The sequence below is a fragment of the Schistocerca nitens genome, chromosome 2, assembly GCF_023898315.1.
Source record: "Schistocerca nitens isolate TAMUIC-IGC-003100 chromosome 2, iqSchNite1.1, whole genome shotgun sequence".
Lineage (NCBI taxonomy): Eukaryota > Metazoa > Arthropoda > Insecta > Orthoptera > Acrididae > Schistocerca > Schistocerca nitens.
In genome coordinates, this window is record NC_064615.1 from 724800659 (window position 1) to 724818978 (window position 18320).

The 18320-nt window shown below is 39.3% G+C and overlaps 1 protein-coding gene across 1 annotated transcript in view; it reads left to right on the top strand.

Annotated features, from left to right (window-relative positions):
• Nucleotides 1–18320, top strand: part of LOC126236918 (cyclin-D1-binding protein 1 homolog) — a 79146-nt gene that overhangs the window by 10797 nt on the left and 50029 nt on the right. Inside the window, exon 2 of the mRNA XM_049946573.1 lies at nucleotides 7583–7645. Coding sequence (XP_049802530.1) covers nucleotides 7583–7645 — 63 coding nt within the window. The remainder of the gene's footprint in view (nucleotides 1–7582; nucleotides 7646–18320) is intronic.

Genomic DNA, 18320 nt, shown 5'->3' on the forward strand with positions numbered 1-18320 from the left:
GACATTACTGAAAATGATCCATTGCTAGCTGCAAGTGATCATCAATCTGAAAACAGACAATGTGTGATCCAGTCAGAAAGTTGCGAATGGGGATTGGATGAGATGAGATAAGGTGAGATTGGGCTGAGATGGAATATCTTGCCTTAGAGAAAAATTAGAACATCTGGACCAGATACGCGGCAGCGAAAGCTTCTGATGTGATAGGGTGTTCAGAACTGTCAGCATTTCTGTGAGCCAATATTGCCCCTGTATAATGGATAGCTGATGTCCATAACTTTGGGGTGAGATTGTGAATAATGATTGACTTTACCCAGAAATGATTGGAGTGACTTCAGATTCCACAGTTTGAGTATGTTGTCAATAGCCACCACATAGTGTTCTGTAGTTTTGACGAGGTCCTTGAAAGAAAGTGGCCCAGATATTTAATTTCCATCTGAAAAATCTTCAGCTTTCACATATTGCACCTAAGGCCCACTTCTAGCAGTTTAGTGAACAGATTACAAAGGTTAATGAGATGTTACTGCTGTGAGGAACCCATGATGATAACAATGTCATCAAGATAGTATCTGCAGCATGGAACACCCTGCGTTGTGTTAACTATTTAAAAAATCTCTGGAAAATGGTAGGGGTACTCAGTGCTGAATGACAGGTGTGTGCAATGGTATAAGCAGAAGGGACTGTAATCTGTTGAGAAGTGGAATCTAGACAAAGCTGGAAGTTTGCTTCTGCCAAGTTAATTGTCAAAAAAACACTCCCTGACTCCCATTTTCAAGGGTATTTATGTAGGGGGTGGAATAGGGTAGCAATGTACTATTGGTTGGGCATTAATGGTGGACTTAAAATAAAAGTGTGGAAATCCTACACAAAAGAAACGCCCCCCCCCCCCCCCCCCCCCCCACACACACACACACATCCTGTAGGTTTGAAAATGACAACCAGAGGTGTAGCGCACTGGTTAGAATGAGCGTGTTCAGCGATGCCCAGGCCATGCAACTGTCCAATTTGTACTTGATAGCTGGTCACAGAGCAAATGAGAAAGGCCAAGTAGGGCAAAACTTAGGAATGGCCTTAAGCTTAAGGGTGATGTGAGCCTCATAGTCTTTTGCATCACCTATTTTGGGTGAAAACAGTGACCAACTTGTGGCAGAGCTCATCCAGTGCCTGGAACAGGATGGAGTTGGAGGCATTGAGACAAAAAATATTTTCTGACAAATGCACTGTCGCTGGCCAAAAATGTGATTGCCCATGTGAGATGTACTGACCTGTTGCTGAATGGGCAGAATGTTGTAGATCTTACAGGGAACACAGAGCTCTGGGCTGTGCACCAGTGTTCCACTATGCATGTCTAAACTCCATGTTCGTATCTGAAGATCGGTGTTATGAGCTGCTATGGCAGATAGCTGCCACGTGGCCATGTTTTTGAAACACGACTCACAATATCTGCCAGTGCAGGCAGTTACTATGGATGTGTGCACAGAAAGAACCAGGACACGAGGAGAACTGTCGTCAGAAAGTGCTGACATCCTGCTCTGAACATTGCAAACGAAATGAGCATGCCAAGGTTGTCAGTGGAACTGAACACACTGATGCTGCATCAGTTATGTTGTCAGACTGTTCAGTTGCAGCCTGTGACAATTCAAATGCCTGAGCAATAGCAAGAACCTCCTTGACTAGACTCTTCCAAACACATCACCTCCTGACACACCTCTCAGTCCGGAGCAGAATGGATGACTGTGACATGTATCTGAGAGTCGCCATAGAACTGTTTGTAATGAGCACAAATAAATTTGCACTTCCTATTTAAACCGTGGAGGTTGTCTACCCCTGACTGATAGGACTGGCTCGGTTTATTTTACATTGGTGAAGCTCCATATGCGAAGCAACAGCCTGGATTGGCTTAAGGTAATAAGCCCTGAGAAACTGATAATTTCAGAATACAACAGTGCTGGGTCCTTAAATGGAGCAAATTTTTAAAGTGAATGAAATGTTTTGGGTTGAATCCAAGATAAAAAAAAGAGAAACTTTTGCCACTACCTGAAAGGCTGCGAAATGTTCCTGCAAATATTGTGCATACGAGTCCCAATCTTCCTTTGTTCATAGAATGGTGGATAAGATGGGAGAGTGGTAGGGCCTGTAGAGAGCAGTTGCAGGAGGCCTGTTGCACCCTTGTAACCAACTGGTGAAGCAAATCTTTAACTGCTGCTGCTACTATTGTTGCTGTTCAGACTTATGTTCACACAGAGTAAGCTGCAACTCCTGGTGTAACAACCGAGTCCTTGTCATATCCATCATTCTTGCAGATGACATGTGGAAATGAAAATCACCTCATCACCAAAAACTGTAGTATCTACATTCCCTTACGTACAAGATCATCTCACAAGAATTACAACGGCAGTGAACAGAGCACCAGAATTACACAAGCATGTGAGAACATTAACAGGATAATAGTTGCCCACATCAAGTGCAATAACATGCAATGTTTGTCATACAAAATTACATAACTGTCCTAGTTTGTAAGTGGAGCCTTCCCTGAGCACAGCTGAAGCAGGAGAGGATGAGGCTTTGGGCAGCTGAGACCACATGGCCAGCAGTGGTGCTGACTGCAAGCAAAGCAGGTGCCCTTATTTCATCTTCTCACCAGTGGTGCTGAATAAGAACTCTGCTATCATGGTGGCAGCATACATGGGCATGCTGCCACAGGAAGACTTTGAGGATATATTGTCTTTTTGTTGGAAGAGCTGCTATCCAATGTGTATATTGCACTTCAGCATATTAAACATTAAATACATAGTGTGATGGCTGCACGAGTCCTGTTCATATGTATAATAAATAAAGAAAAAAGGCTTTGAAGAAAGTTTGTGTGAAGTGGGATATTTTGAAGTCTCTAAGAAGGCAGTCATATTAATTAAGTTACTGGCATGTTCTTTAACAGATGCGGCCTCCACATGAATCCAATCCACCGTATAATCAGACAGCGAAGTGACATACTCAGTATTTGCATTAGACAGTCCCACATGTTATCAATGTGGAAGAATTCAAATGGAGAGACGTGAGTTTGAGCATGTTAAAACTGGAAGAGCAAAAACCTTTGCATCCCTCTTCTTTTTATTTAAAAAATGCAGATACACATTTCCTCTTCCTGGTGTTCAAGGAAGCACTTTTTTAAGTTGCTTATAATATTTTTCTATTTACTAAGGTCCTTCAAGAAAAAAATATTTGCAATCAGATTCAGTTTATGTGCCCAGCACTGAACATCACTTAAATTAAGAGATCACTTATGATTGTTTTCAAAAAGACGTAATGTTTATCTACCTAGCACAGTCACAACTGCTTTCACATTATCACACTTTGTGTTGTATTTTGGAAGAGCCTCCAAAGTCCATTCCGTTGAGTTAGCTGTCTCTATGTGTACTCGTAAAAAAAGTTTTCACTCATGCTACAATTCAGTGAAAACACAATTGCCTCTTCCATCAGAGGTCGTATCAGCTGATATAATATCTTCCCTGCTAGGTGCTTTGTAATTTTTCCATCGTCGTCGTATCGAAGGCGTGATGATCTTCCTAATAGTTCTTAAATGTAGGATGTTACCAGCACCTAAAAAGGGATGACTTGTCTATTACTTATCTTATATTTTTTAAATAATTTGAAACATTATTAATATTAAGTTGTAACACTGTGAATGCCAAATTATATTCGAACTTTTTAACAAAATGCTGCTTACTGTCAATGAATTTGTTCATGTGCTGTTGAAAATATTAATTTTCCAATTTGTGGAGTGGAATGTTGGGCTTGAAAAATGTTTCAGTGTGCAGTTTCTGGACCAGATATTCAGTCACTTTTTTAATTTTTCACACATTTTAAGCTGCTGCTAATTGAAGAGTGCTGCCTTATTGTCAAACTGAGCTACTTCAGTTTGTTGCTGATAAGCTTTTCACTCTGCACTTATGTGTATACACTCCCATGAAATTCTGCTACTGCAGTATTTTTTTTTTTTTAAAAAAAAAACACTCTGATTTGTTGAAAGCATAAAAACCTTCAGTTTAAAATTACCATGTCTGTGTGTCAGCAGTCATTGCAAGCTTCACTATTTTCAGTCATGACTTACTTTAGCACACATTTGTCTCCAAATTTAGACTATAACTTAAGCAATAAACTTGAGATTCTTTAATATTTAAAGAGTCAAACTCCCATTTATAAAAATATCTTCAGATGTCTGATTACTTTATAACTGAATTTGTGTGTTTAGTATTTGATATAAGGATGTAAATGAAGAAAAAAAAGGTTTAGCAAATGTTTGAAATTATGTTTATAGTTTGTTGTAAGTTACTAAGTGCTATCATCATCAAACAGTGGAAAAATGTAGTCTGCGTAGTTTGTGCTGTGTTTTCAGCAGAAGCTAGTTTTTCACACAGATCAATGTTTATGATGTCGTATCTTGCAAACTGTGCCGTACAATATATAATTGTGCAAGTCCATTTGGTGGTATACATGGATACTGCCTTCAAAATGTTTTGGAATAGAGTTAATAGCAAAGAAGTAATAAATTAAAATGCCAAACAAGATGCTGAACTTTCAGTGCATGAACAGTGAAAATGTAGTTACTGTAAACTTTTTTCCTTTCATCATTTTTCGAGGTTGACAGTGAGAAATAGTTTTGTAGAGGTCTGAAGTAACGTATAAAATTTATTGGTCGCTAAATGCTCTCATTCTCAAGTAGTGAGTGTGTAGAATCTGTGCAATTGGCATGCTGTGGTTTACTCTGTCTCAAGACATATACACAGTTTGTAACTATAATACTAATCTTATTGTGTTAAACCTCTAACATAATATTGTACTGTTAATGAGTAGATTATGACAGCATTTTCAACTTTTAAATTCAGTTAATAACTATACGAAATACTGGGAATCAAAGTTTTCTAGTCCCTGGAAGCCTGAATTGTTTCATCAAATTGAAGTTTAAATTTAAATCGTGTAACGTATGAGGTCTGTTCAAAAAATTCTGAAGCATTTGTAATTTTGCGAAAGTGGTGTGTGGGAGCAAAATGTGGTTGGAATTGCTGCACACGCCTGTCTTTAATGTGTAACCACCGAAAGTTTTATTGTTGTATGTCTGTTAGTTATTGTTCAGTACTGTATTGAGTAGATTGTTTTGTCGCACAGTTTGCGAATTTCGAGATGGCAGGGTTAGTGGAGCAATGTGTCTGCATCAAACTCAAGAAAACCTTTACAGAGACACACCAAATGAAGCAGGAAGCCTATGATGATGAGTGCTGAAGCTGTACTCAAGTGTTATGAATGATTCACATGGGCAGATGGAAGTTAAAGATGAACCTTGTTCAGGATGCCCTTTGATGTCTACTGATGATGATCACGTCAGGAATGGCAACAAAATTATGCATGCCAATTGAAGACTTGACTGTCCGAGGGATTGCAGAAGAATGTGACATTTCAGTTGGATCTTGTCATAAAATCCTGACCCAACATCTTGGAATGCATCGTGGTGCCGCCAAGTTTGTCCCTTCGACCCACAGCTCATGAGTCAAGGCCAGAAAGACCTTCTCCTCGTAACCTGTGTAGGGCTTTTGGATTGCGCGAATGAGTACAGATGTTCCTTAAGACAAACATAACTGTTGAGGAGATGTAGGTCTACGATTATGATAATGAGACAAAGGTTCAATCTTCACAATGGGTTGGGGAAAGGTTCTGCAAGGCCAAAAGAAGCTCATCAGGTCAGGTCAAAACCTTGTTGATTAGTTTTCTTTGACTTTGAAGGATTAGTTCACCATGAATTCATGCCACAGAGACAAATTGTTAATCAATGGCACTATCAGGATGTATTGTGATGCCTGCAAAAAAATGTTAGAAGGAAATGGCTTGAAATGTGGTGAGACAATTCATGGCTTTTCTATCGCGAGAACACACCCGCATGTGCATCCCTGCTGGTGCTTTAGTATTGCGCAAAAAATGAAATGACTATGCTGCCTCATCCTGCGTTTTCTCCCGAGTTGGCCCCTCTGGACTTTTTTTAATTTTTTTTATTTCCAAGGTTGAAATTGTGTTGAAAGCATGAAGATTTGCAATGATAGATGAGTCAAAAGAAAATTCGCATATGGTGCTTCGCACGATCCAAAAAGAAGTGCACCAAGACTGCTTCTGGATGTGGAAACAGTGTTGGGAGCAGTGTATCAATTGTGGGAGAGCGTATTTCGAAGGAGACCATGCATATTAAGTAAAAGGTAAGCGTAGAAAAATTTTGTAGACTAAAGTTTCAGAAAGTTTTGAACGAACCTCATACACTGGTGTCCATAACTTAAGCACAAAAGTAACATTTGGATGATGTGTCACTGCCAAATAACATAGCTGGATTAAACTTCGACCATATGTAGAAAGAACTGCTACATTATAGTACAGAAGATACCTGAAAGACATACATGATGAGACAAACAGAAATGACACTTTTATTCAAATGAAATAATCACACTGAAGTTACTGCACTTTATGGTTGCCCCTTGGCATTACAAAATGAGGGACATGAGTCCTTAATAGGGCATGTGATCACCATGGATGGTAGTTTATGCTCTGCATTGTGCTTCCGTGCTGGCCACAGGGTTAGTGAGAAGTTGATAAGTGCTGGATGGTCATTGATGCAAGTGGAAGTGCTGCAATATGTCTCCCCAACATGTCCCACACATGCTCGATTGGATTTAAGTCAGGGTGACGGGCAGGCCAGCCCATTCGCTGAATATCCACTGAATGTAAGAGCTCCACTACCAGCACAGTTCGATGTGGCTACACCTTTTCATCCATAAAAATGAAATGAGGGCCTGAAAAGATGCACATGCGGAAGGATTACAGCATCACTATAATGTTGACTGGTGAGTGTACCATTGTCAAAGATTGGGAAACATTACACCCACCTTAGCACTGGAACCAACAAAATTGTCATGTTCAACAGCGTTCCTTTGTGCGTTAAGTGTTCCCACCACTCGTCATTCGAAGGTATGTAATACACCCAGGAACATTGCTTAACATGATTGTTTTGTAATGATGTGGGGAAGCATAATGTTGCATGGGCATACTGACCTAATATTTGAACATGGTACACCGACCAGTCAATGTTATTTTGACACTACTCCTTCCCAGTTTGCGTCTTTTCAAGAGTGAATTCGGCCTTTACTTCATTGACAATCAGTGACTGCATTGAACTACACAGGTGGAGCAACTCTTGGAACAAGAAGATATTCAACAAATGGCCTAGCCTACCTGTTCTCCCAACTTAATACATAGAGTGTGTGTGGGATGTGTGGGGAGACATATTGCAGCCTGTCCATATGCACCAATGACCATCCGACAGTTGACAACCACACGGGTGGAGGAATGGAACACGTTACCACAAGAACTCCTTACTGAACTTGTGACCAACGCTTTTGTCCTCAATATTGTTTAATCCCTAAGGTGGTAGCAAGCGGCCGTAAAACATCACTGGTCTTATTTCGCAATGGGTGTATGTTATCGCTTAAGTGTAATTTTCCTGTCTGTAGTGATTCATTACATCTTTTAATATAACAACCTTTTTTTTTAGGTGGTGACTCAAAACAAAACGAAACGGAGATATTTTCTTTAGATGGATTTTGGCTTGCTTTTTGTAAGTATTACAGCTTTGTAAGTAATATAAAAAATTTGTTTGGGCTATATAACATGGAATACACATAGTTCACTAAGTATAGAATTCTTGTAGAAAGCAGTAATGTAATTTCTGTTATTTAACAAATACTTGCCACAACTGTCTTACTGCAGCAAATAGAAATTGTTACATAATTGATGTAATTTAGTAGTCCTTTTAAATAAGGTATTGTTTTCTAAATTTATTTCACATTTGTGTTACTAGGCGCCCACAGCGGAGGGAGGGGGCAGAAGAGGCACTTTTGGTCTCCCCCCCTCTCCCCGCCCACTCCCGGGAAGCTGTAGTACAGAGTTTTTATTCATTACTGTACAGAATTCTCATAACTTCTAGAAATGAGTTGATAACCATCCGTTCTGTGGGATATACAGTAAGACCACGATAATCCAGCACCTAATAATCTGGCAGACCTGATAGTTTGACACACATAAGAAATTATCCCTTACTTTTCGCTCTGTGCAGTTTGCAGTACAGTTGGACTCCTTCAAGAAACACCAGAACAATTTGGCTTAGTGCCTTGTCAGTAACCATCGTTTGCCTCACTGAGTAATTATATTCTCACAAAGATAAGCCAGTTGCATGGTTAGGCCTGGAGAGAACGTGACATAAACTAGCCAAGGAGATGAGATGGAAATCAGTGTAAATGAAGATAAGTTGACAGTTGATTGCTCTCAAATTGTAAAAGTGATAAATTCTTCATCCACTCTTGATCTGAGTGAGTTTGCAGCAGAAGGGTTGACAAATGGATTGATGGTGGCAGAAATGAAGAGCTGATGGACGATGTGATATTACAAAATATTTCAACCCACATGAGGCACCAGAAACTGAGAGTGATGAAGAAGAAATGCCTGCAACTCACATCTCTTGAGCTGAGGCTTCAGAAGCCTTAAATACGTTTGTGAAATTTTCTGAGAATAACCTACAATGCAGTGCTTCTGAAACTCTGAATTAGAGCATAACTCAAAATTTTTTTTGTCTCAAGAGCTCAAACCAAGGAGCAAGTTGGCATTTCTGCAATGTTCCAGAGGGCATGGAAGAAAATTTCAGCTGAGCCTCCAGTGTACATACCAGGCTTCTGTATTCCACACCCTTGACAATGTCAGATATCTGTGCTATTCCTAAAGACAGTGATTCCAATTAAATGACACCAAATTTTTGGTAACAGGTTTTATTAATTAGCTTGTTCTTGATCTTTCCAAATCTATGGTGCTTACGGTATTTTATTTCGTAAATGAGGTACAAAAATTATATATGGATATTGAATGTTTCTAAAACATTGTGCGTCAAAATGATTTAACTGTTGTGATATTTGACTTTTAATTCAGTTTTGTTTTTACAGAAAAGTAATACGTAAGTCTACTTTTAATTTTTTATGCTATAATCCCTCCTGTTGTGTTTAATTAATAAAATTTATTTATTTTTGTGCATTAAAACTGTAGGTTTGCTTATATCCCATTTTAAAACCAGGTTTTTAAAAATACCATAATAATACAGGATATTCAATAATTTGGCATAGACAGATCCCTGAGCATGCAATATTATCAAGGTCATGCTGTAGTATGGTATGTATTTTATGTCCCTTATAGAATATCGTTCATGTCATGCCTTGAAACTGATGAATTGATTTATGTCAAAAATTGTGATTATAGAGTAACACCCCTACCCACTCCCACCCCACACACCATGCCTCTGCTAGATTTCTGGGGGCACCAAAGATTTAGATTGTAAGGTTTATTCAGACCTGGAAATATTTTCTTTGCAGTATATATGATTTACCAAGGTACAAGCATATTTCTTTGGTAAAAAAGTAGCTTATGAACTGCAGCAGTTAAATGTTACATTTTCTTGCACAAAAATTTTTATCTGCACTACATGTAAATTGTTACAATGTACATGAAAAATAACACTGATCGTTTCTGGTATCACATTAAGTATTACTTTCGCTATATAATAATGGAAAAGGAACAGATAATTTCAAAATTTTGAGATAATTTTTCTGTTGCACAGGAAGAGGTAGGGCAGTTGTTAACTGCAGTAAACAGCAGCCATGTTAGAATGAGATCAGATGACTAAATTATGGTATACTTACACTTCAGCAAGATAATCAGGGTTGGTACAAATATGATAACTTCAGCCTAGGTACCCCCAACAGGCAGTAGTTTCAGTACTTTAGGGAGTGAGTGAGGTGGCACAGTGGCTTGCCTGGCCATCCTAATCTATGGCGAAATCCTTCCTTTGAGAATGACATAGCTGACATCCTTTGTTGTCATAGTCCAATCTGAGTTTGTGCTACACTTCTGTCATCAATGGGACATTAAATTCCAAACTTCTTTTTTCTTCAGTTCAATGGAGAATATGGGTAAGTGGATACTGATAAACTGCCCATTTCAGAAGTAGTTTATGGTAGAGGGCGTAAGGCACATATTGGAACTACAAAGGAAATTGTATTATTGCTGCATAGTAGTCATGGGATGGAAATGTCAGAACAGTTACAGGATTCTATGGGATATGGACACAGTCAACTAGTATTTGTAAGGAAGATGTCTCGGTGATGTTGTTTGCTCTCTGGGGAATGATCATAGCGTACAAGATCTTCTAGCAATTGTGGATGAAGTTTACCTGTACTTGTGTGTACAGACTTTATTGGTGTCCACAGATATTTGCAGATGGTATTTGGTTTCTACTTCAGTTTTTCTTTGTAAATTGCAATCCCCCCCACAGAAGAACGATAGTTTCCTCAGAGTGACTGGACTCTTTCACTCAAAAAATTCATAATTATTCAGAATCAAGCAATAGCCATCCTGTTACAGCAGTAGATCAGCACTTGTAATGGCCTGGCCTTTGTTTAATACTATCTTCGAATTTCATACTCTTAATTTTATGCAAATTTCATCAACTTCATGTTGACACTTAGGCGTATCAGTTTACTAATTTATAAAATAAATAAATTTCTTTACAAATAAAGAAAAAGTCCATTCCACGATCTTCTTATTCAGATTATCAATATCATTTGAAAGTTAACTTAATTTTCAATAACTTCAGTCGTGAACAGAATCAGGCATCAAATCAATCAATATGTTTACTATAGGTGAAAAATATGGCACTGCCACGAGAATTAATTTTTGACTGTACAATATCTACTAAGCAACTCGTGGAGCCCAGTCTTCCATGGACTTTGGATTTGGTGAACCTGGAATTCCTGAGCTGGAAGCTGGTCATTGTTGCCTGCCACCTATCAGTGTAAGCTCTAGCCATGCCTCAGTGACCACTGTTAGTTGTGACAAAGGATAGTCCCAAACCATTAAAAAAAACTTTAACTTGTTCTGTGCTACTTGCTGGTGAAGCAGATGGTTGTTGCGATAAAACAGTTGACTGTTGAGAGCTAACCTATTACACACATCAAAAAAAGTTGCGCATCACCCCAGTTCCCAGAACTCCTGAAGATAGGTGTTAACTGTGGATATTGTATCACAGACACAGTCCCTTTGACTGTTCAGAGATGACACTAAACCCGCACAAAGATGTAAACAACCACGCATGAGCAGCGCCTATTAGACGGAGGGGGTCTGACAGTCAATCAGTTCCAGTCATTCCACCAGAGAGGAGGTACACGGCTTGTGTTGTCCATAGTTAAACCGTCTAGACAGTCTATACCGCAGTTTGATCGCATCCGCATTCTCACTTTGTGCTAGGAAGGGCTCTCAACAAGGGAAGTGTCCAAGTGTCTCGGAGTAAATCAAAGCGATGTTGTTCGGATATGGAGGAGATAGAGAGAGATAGGAACTGTCGATGATGTGCCCTGTGCAGGCTGCCCAAGGGCTACTACTGGATGACCACTGCCTATGGATTATGGCTCAGAGGAAACCTGACAACAACGCCAGCATGTTGAATAATGATTTTCGTGCAGTCACAGAATGTCGTATTACAACTCAAACTGCGCACAGTAGGCTGCATGATGCACAACTTCACTCCTGATGTCCATGGCGAGGTCCATCTTTGCAACCACAACACCATGCAGTGGGCCCAACAACATGCCGAATGGACCACTTAGGATTGGCATCACATTCTCTCCACTGATAAGTGTCACATATGCCTTCAACCAGACAATTGTCGGAGACGTGTTTGGAGGCAACCCAGTCAGGCTGAATGCCTTAGACACACTGTCCAGCAAGTTCAACAAGGTGGAGGTTCCCTGCTGTTTTGAGGTGGCATTATGTGGGGCCGACGTAAGCCGCTGGTGGTCGTGGAAGCACCATAACGGCTGTACGATATGTCAAGCCATCCTCTGACTGACAATGTAACCATATTGGCAGTACATTGGCGAGGCATTCATGTTCATGGATGACAGTTCGCACCCCCTTCATGGACATCTTGTCAATGACGTCCTTCAGGATAACGACATTGCTCAACTAGAGTGGCCAGCATTTTCTCCAGACATGAACCCTATCGATCATGCCTGGGATAGATTGAAAAGGGCTGTTTATGGACGACATGACCCACCAACCACTCTGAGGGATCTACGCCAAATCGTGGTAGAGGAGTGGGACAATCTGGACCAACAGTGCCTTGATGAACTTGTGGATAGTATGCCACAACGAATACAGGCATGCATCGATGCAAAAGGACGTGCTACTGGGTATTAGAGGTACCGGTGTGTTCAGCAATCTGGACTACCACCTCTGAAGGTCTCACCGTGTGGTGGTACAGCATGCAATTTGTGGTTTTCATGAGAAACAGAAAGGGCAGAAATGATGTTTATGTTGATCTCCATTCCAATTTTCTGTACAGGTTCGGGAACTCTCCGAACTGAGGTGATTCAAAACTTTTTTTGATGTGTGTACTTTGGAGAAAGTGATGTGTTACTTCTTGTATCACTGTAACTGACAAAGGATAGTTGTGATCTTCAGCAAGCATCTTATTTTTGCAACTGTTTTGGATCACATATTGTATGGCAAATTTTCTGGTTATTTTGTGCATGTCATGAGAGCAAAAGTGGATGTATCTTATCTGCAAGACAGGATAGAAGGGCACCTGAATTCCTGCTGGTCAGGGCAGTAAGTCTGTCAAAACAGCGTCCCACCTCGACAATTCGCTGCGGACCACAGTAACTTGTTGGGCATGAAAATTGTCGTGACATCGCTTGTCAAGGGAAACCAAGAGAGGATGTACAGAGTGCAAATGAAGAGTAATCTGTATTGTGAACTTCATTAAAGTTGTTTGCTGTAGTAAAATATAAAATGGAATGCATATAGTGGAGGTGAAATACACGTGCGATTAAGGAGCAGATTGTGAGTTTATTTTGTTGTAATTGGTGTTTGAGATTTCCTGTTGGTACAGACTTTGCGTCTGTGAGAAAGGTGTCTGGTGCCTCAAGATATAGCAATGCGGTTAGGCTGATAATATATATAAATAACAACAACCATAAAAATCTTCGTACTCCACCTCCATACAATGACTGAACAAGGGTAGCCTCGATACACTGCACTGTTGAGGTGATACAGTCATTAGTTAGCAGTCTCTTGAGTACTGGTTGCACCTTGTTTGTACAAGGCTTGCTTAGTTATCAGGGATATGCCTATGGGGTCAATGAAACTAAAACTTTAATTTGCTCTTCAAGAAGCCTCTTCACAACGGCCAGGATAATGTTGGCCTTGTGTGCAGAAGATGTGTGAGTGACAAGTATGTAGACAGAGTAAAATACAATATAAGTGAACACTATAACAAGATGAGAGCAGTATTCAAAAAGCCAAGTAAGTTTCAAAGTAAAAAGTGATGGTCTAGTCATGGATTACCTTAAACAGTTCAGGACTGAAACTTTTATCAAAATGTTCTCTGAAGCTAGTAACATTGTAGTTAATTGGTGGTGGTGGGGGGGGGGAATAAGTAGTGATGGGGATGACAAGAATTGTCCCAGGACCTAACTGTTACCTAAGAATTAGTGTGCTGGAAACCATAAATGAGAATGACTGTAAAACAATATATCATATTAAGATAAGAAATGCCAGAGAAAAGTTGGTGTTTTTTGTACAAGTCCCAGGAAAAGAAGTCATAATTGTAAAATTTCTGATAATGAATCACCAGATGCAGCTGTTATACAGAAATCTGTCACTTTTAATATCGTCTGATGGAATGTGCAATCATTATCTGACAAACTGGCTGTTGTGGAAGATAAGACAAAGTCTTTTGGTACAGAAGTTGTTTGTCTTGTAGAATAGTGGCACAAACTGGTAAAGAGATACTGTCCTCATGGTTACATCATAGCTGATAAATATTATAGGGTAAATAGAAATTGTGATGAATGTGTGATCTGTTTGTGAAAGGGTATTATTTTTGAAATCTTGGAAAAAGTTACTGCTTGGTCAGTTGAAATGTTATTTGAAGTAATAGCTATCAGGATAACATTTAAATGCCATAGTTGTAGCCCTGTACTGAGTGAAACAGGAGGCAGCACAATAGATGAAATTGTTAGCAAGTTAATGGCTACATATTTGTAAATATAGGATAATTATTTGTGGTGGTTTCAATTTCAAATTCCAGTTGTATACTAATTTTGGTTCTTGTGTCAATAGCTGATCCAATTCTTTCAGACTTTATATTACTACTGAAATAACAAGACCACAAGGCAAAGACATAGGAAGCTGTATAGACAGTACAGGTGTACATTCCAATTAAAATATGTCAAGTCAGATATAATTAAGGCTTGGACTTCTAGTCACTTAAAACCAATGTTACAGGAAATGCTAAAACTGTCATGCTATGTATACCAATGGAAGTAAGTTGTTTGGTAAGAGAGCAGACTCCGAATATGTTGATGTTTTATTTAGACAATGGCAACTGGCTGCAAATATACTGAGAACATTCAGTTGCTAAGAAAGTTGAACATCTTCTAGTCACTCTCTCCTGTGTTGTTACCGTGCCCTTTCTTCATGAAGTATTCAGGTAAAGATAAGTAGATTTCATAATGTGTTTGATGAAGAGGTGCTGATGATTAAGAAAGTGTATGAGAGATAATAATATAGTCATAGAAATACAGTGTGTGATGTAATAAAGATATTGTTTATAAGTGAAAAGAAAAGATCCACCCAGGCCTTAAAAGAAACCACACATGAAAAGAATGACCCAATAACACTTGCTTATGAAAATAAGACACGGGCCATGTGAAACATAATAAATAGTGAGTGTAAGAGCAAAAGAGTAGACAGACAGCATGTAGTGATCTGAATGCTACACAGTTCAACACTTTTTTTACTGCTAAGTTGTAGGAAATAATAAAGAAGATCAACACTCATAATTGGTCATAAGCATTTTTTGGAAAGTACTGTAAAACCCGTAAGTTCATTCAGTTTTCAACTGATTGCGGTACAAGATGTTTCTGGTGTATTGAAAAAGATGAGGAACAGCTTGATTAGTGATATTTATGGATTTATTGCAGCTATTTTAAAATATTGATCAGTTCCTGTAGCAGAACTAATGACACACACAGTATATACACACATGCTGAAGTTCAGTTCCCCATGGCACTGAAGTATGTAAAAATTGCTCCAGTTCATAAAAAGGTGCCTTTTAAGTTGTGACAATTACAGGCCAATAAACAAAATGTAAATTACTTCAAGGAAAAGAAAGTCTTCAGTGATTGTCAGCTTGGTTTTAAATCGGGCATGAGAGCACTTATAGCTGCTTTGTCATTTCTGACACATTGTGTTAAGCAACTAGAAAGCAGAGTATTGGTTCAAAGTAGACTTCTGGCGTTTGATAAAGCTTTTGACACTGTCCCATAATATGGTATTAAATATGTTTCAGGTCTATGGCTTTACAGGAAATCCTGTGAAGTTAGTGAAATCTTATTTGAGTAGTAAAACACAGAAAACTGTTAATGGGAAGGAGTTGCACTTTTTAGTGGATATGAGCGTTCCTCAAGATTTGGTACTGGGTCTGGTCTTATTCGTTATTTACATTAATGATTTTCTTAATAACTTAATGCAGTTGTTTGTTTGCTGGTGATGTAGCTGTCTGCATAATATTGGAGTCAATGGATATATTGAATTGTGAAATAGGTCAGACCACACGCAATGTTGAAGTTGGTTGTAATGTGAATAATCGATCAAGATAAAGCAGGAGACCTACGTATTAGATGGAACCATAACAAACAATTTGAACAGTAATTATACGATATTAACTTCCTTGGGATAATGATTGAATCCAATCTGTCTTCGAATAATCGAAATGAAAGATACACACAGTAAAAGACTGGTGTGTAAAATTAGCAAAAGTATATCTTCCCTGAGGAAACTGTGCCTTTGTGGTAGTATATAATTGCTGAATGTTGTCTGTTATGTTTTAATACGTAGTCCATAATATATTGTGCTAACTTGTGTGACATTGAGCCCCACATTGGGCATCATACTTTGGTACCTCACGATTGAGTCCACATTGAATGCTAAATTGTGTTGAAGGGGAACTTTCAGTGGCTGTATGGGGAAAAATTGATCTTGCGTGCTGGGCACCAGGCTTGATCACAGCTAATTTAACCAAAAGTCACCTCTTCAGTGGAAGTGTGCAAAACATTGGAATGACTGGGAGATAAACACAGATAGTAACACCAAAAAAAATTTACAAAACCAACAAAAAAATGTTCAACATGGGGTTTCACTGAGCATGGGTTCCGGTGCTGATTTGGCTGTCAGTGTCTTGGGCTGTTATCTTGTCATTATTCATCTCTATAAGTGGGCAGTGCCTGGCACTTAAAGTGCCTGACCCATTATGCAGGTGAGTAGGGTTAGTGCCACTGCCCACAGATGAGGGCTACAAGGCAATGCGTTTGCCATTCAGGTAGTAATATAATGAAGGGTTGCTCTGCAGCCAGGATGAAGTTTTGCATGTCAGCAGATTACAGAGGCAGCACCTAAGGAATCGGATTTAAACTGTATGACAGTGCTTGTGAGACTGTCTTGTTGGCAGTATGGAATTATATTGCAAATGTAGCATCAGGTGTGAGATGAAAGACGGGCTTCAGAAACGAAAACGACGTTGAATGCTCTTGAGAACAAAAATTGGACTGGAATGAAAGCTAGCGAAGACTGGAAAGGGAAATGAAACAACTTGGAGTAGACTGGAGTCATAAGATCGGATCAGTGCCTAGTCCTGCCCACCAGGTCTTTACATGTTGTCCCAGCACAGTCTCTCAAAAGAATCCTCACAGCCTCATTCCTCATTCTACTGAAAAAAACATTTTTCTGCTCACCAGCCCACTGACTTTGCTCCAGGTCTCCCCTTTTCTTGTGTTTCCAGAGCACTGAAGTTTTATCATCCCATCTTACCAGTGCCAGCTACTAGAAGATTACTTCTAGGCAGTTCTCTTGATTATTCTTTCCAAGGTGCCAACTTTCTACTGAATTCTCCCAAAAGTTCCTAATATATTTCATTTGCAGATAGTCATTGTGTGCAGACTTTAAAGTACAGGCGTCCAGCAAGTGTTCTCACAGTTTTGCCCCTGAGGGTGATAGCTTGTGGCATGTCACAAACACATTTACCTCTTGAGGAGTTCAGCAGGTTCGGGATGGTTGCTCACCTGCAGGAATATGGCTTCCCTGCACGTTTCTCATGGAGCTTCAGGTTAAGCGAAAGAATGTGTTTTCCTAATGCGGAAAGCCGGCTAGTGGTGAGTCCCTTCTGTCAATCATTGCCCTTTCACAGTAATATTTCTCCAGTGGACTGTTATATCGACTCTGCACAGTTTCATTGCCCATCACTCGCATTTGGAGGATGGATTCGCAAAGGCCACGAATGGGCACTTAGCAGTTCTTTTTGTGCGTAAAGCCAGTTCACCCCATCCAGGCACTGTCTGTAATACTTTTGCATTCACTACAGTGTTGTACAGTTCTGTAAGGACATCAAAAAATGCAATGATTGTCTTTAAATTAAGAAAAAGGGCAGTGAGGACAATTTGCAGCATGGCACCCCCAGGGGTCATTGGAGATCTACCTTCAGAAAACTAAAGATTACATCTCTGTCGTCGTCGTATATCTTGCAGCATGTAATGCATATGAGGGAGAACTGTTGTAGACACTAGTTGTATAACTTCTGCCAGAAGTACAGTACCAAGACCAAACATGACCTGGTAACATTCCACTGGGACTTAAAAGTAGACATTGTATCAGGGAGCTACTAGATAAACAGTTCAAAAGGCAAATGTAAGATTTTCTATAAAATTGAGAACTGAGTCATCATGTAAGTAGTTAGTTTTAATTGTAGCCAAGAAAATGGTGTGTTTCTAACATGTTTATCATTGTACTTGTAGTATTAGTACATGATACATCAGCGAACTGTAATATAATGCATACTTTATTTTAATGTTGTAAATGTGTTTTAAATATTTATGCCAGTAATATGTACACATTTATAATGTGACAATTAATAATTTGTTTTATATGTAACCCAATTGATACTTGCATTGCTCAGCTGACCTTTGAGGTCTCTACAATAATCAAAATTAAATTCTGTTCATGTGTGTCCCCTCCTGATTGTGGGAACTCTTCAGCAACAATCAACCTATTAATGTCCCAGTGTGCTTGTGTGGCTTCCTGACCACATTGAATGGAATGTCTTCTTTAGCAGCCCTAAAATAAAACGAAGCAAAAAC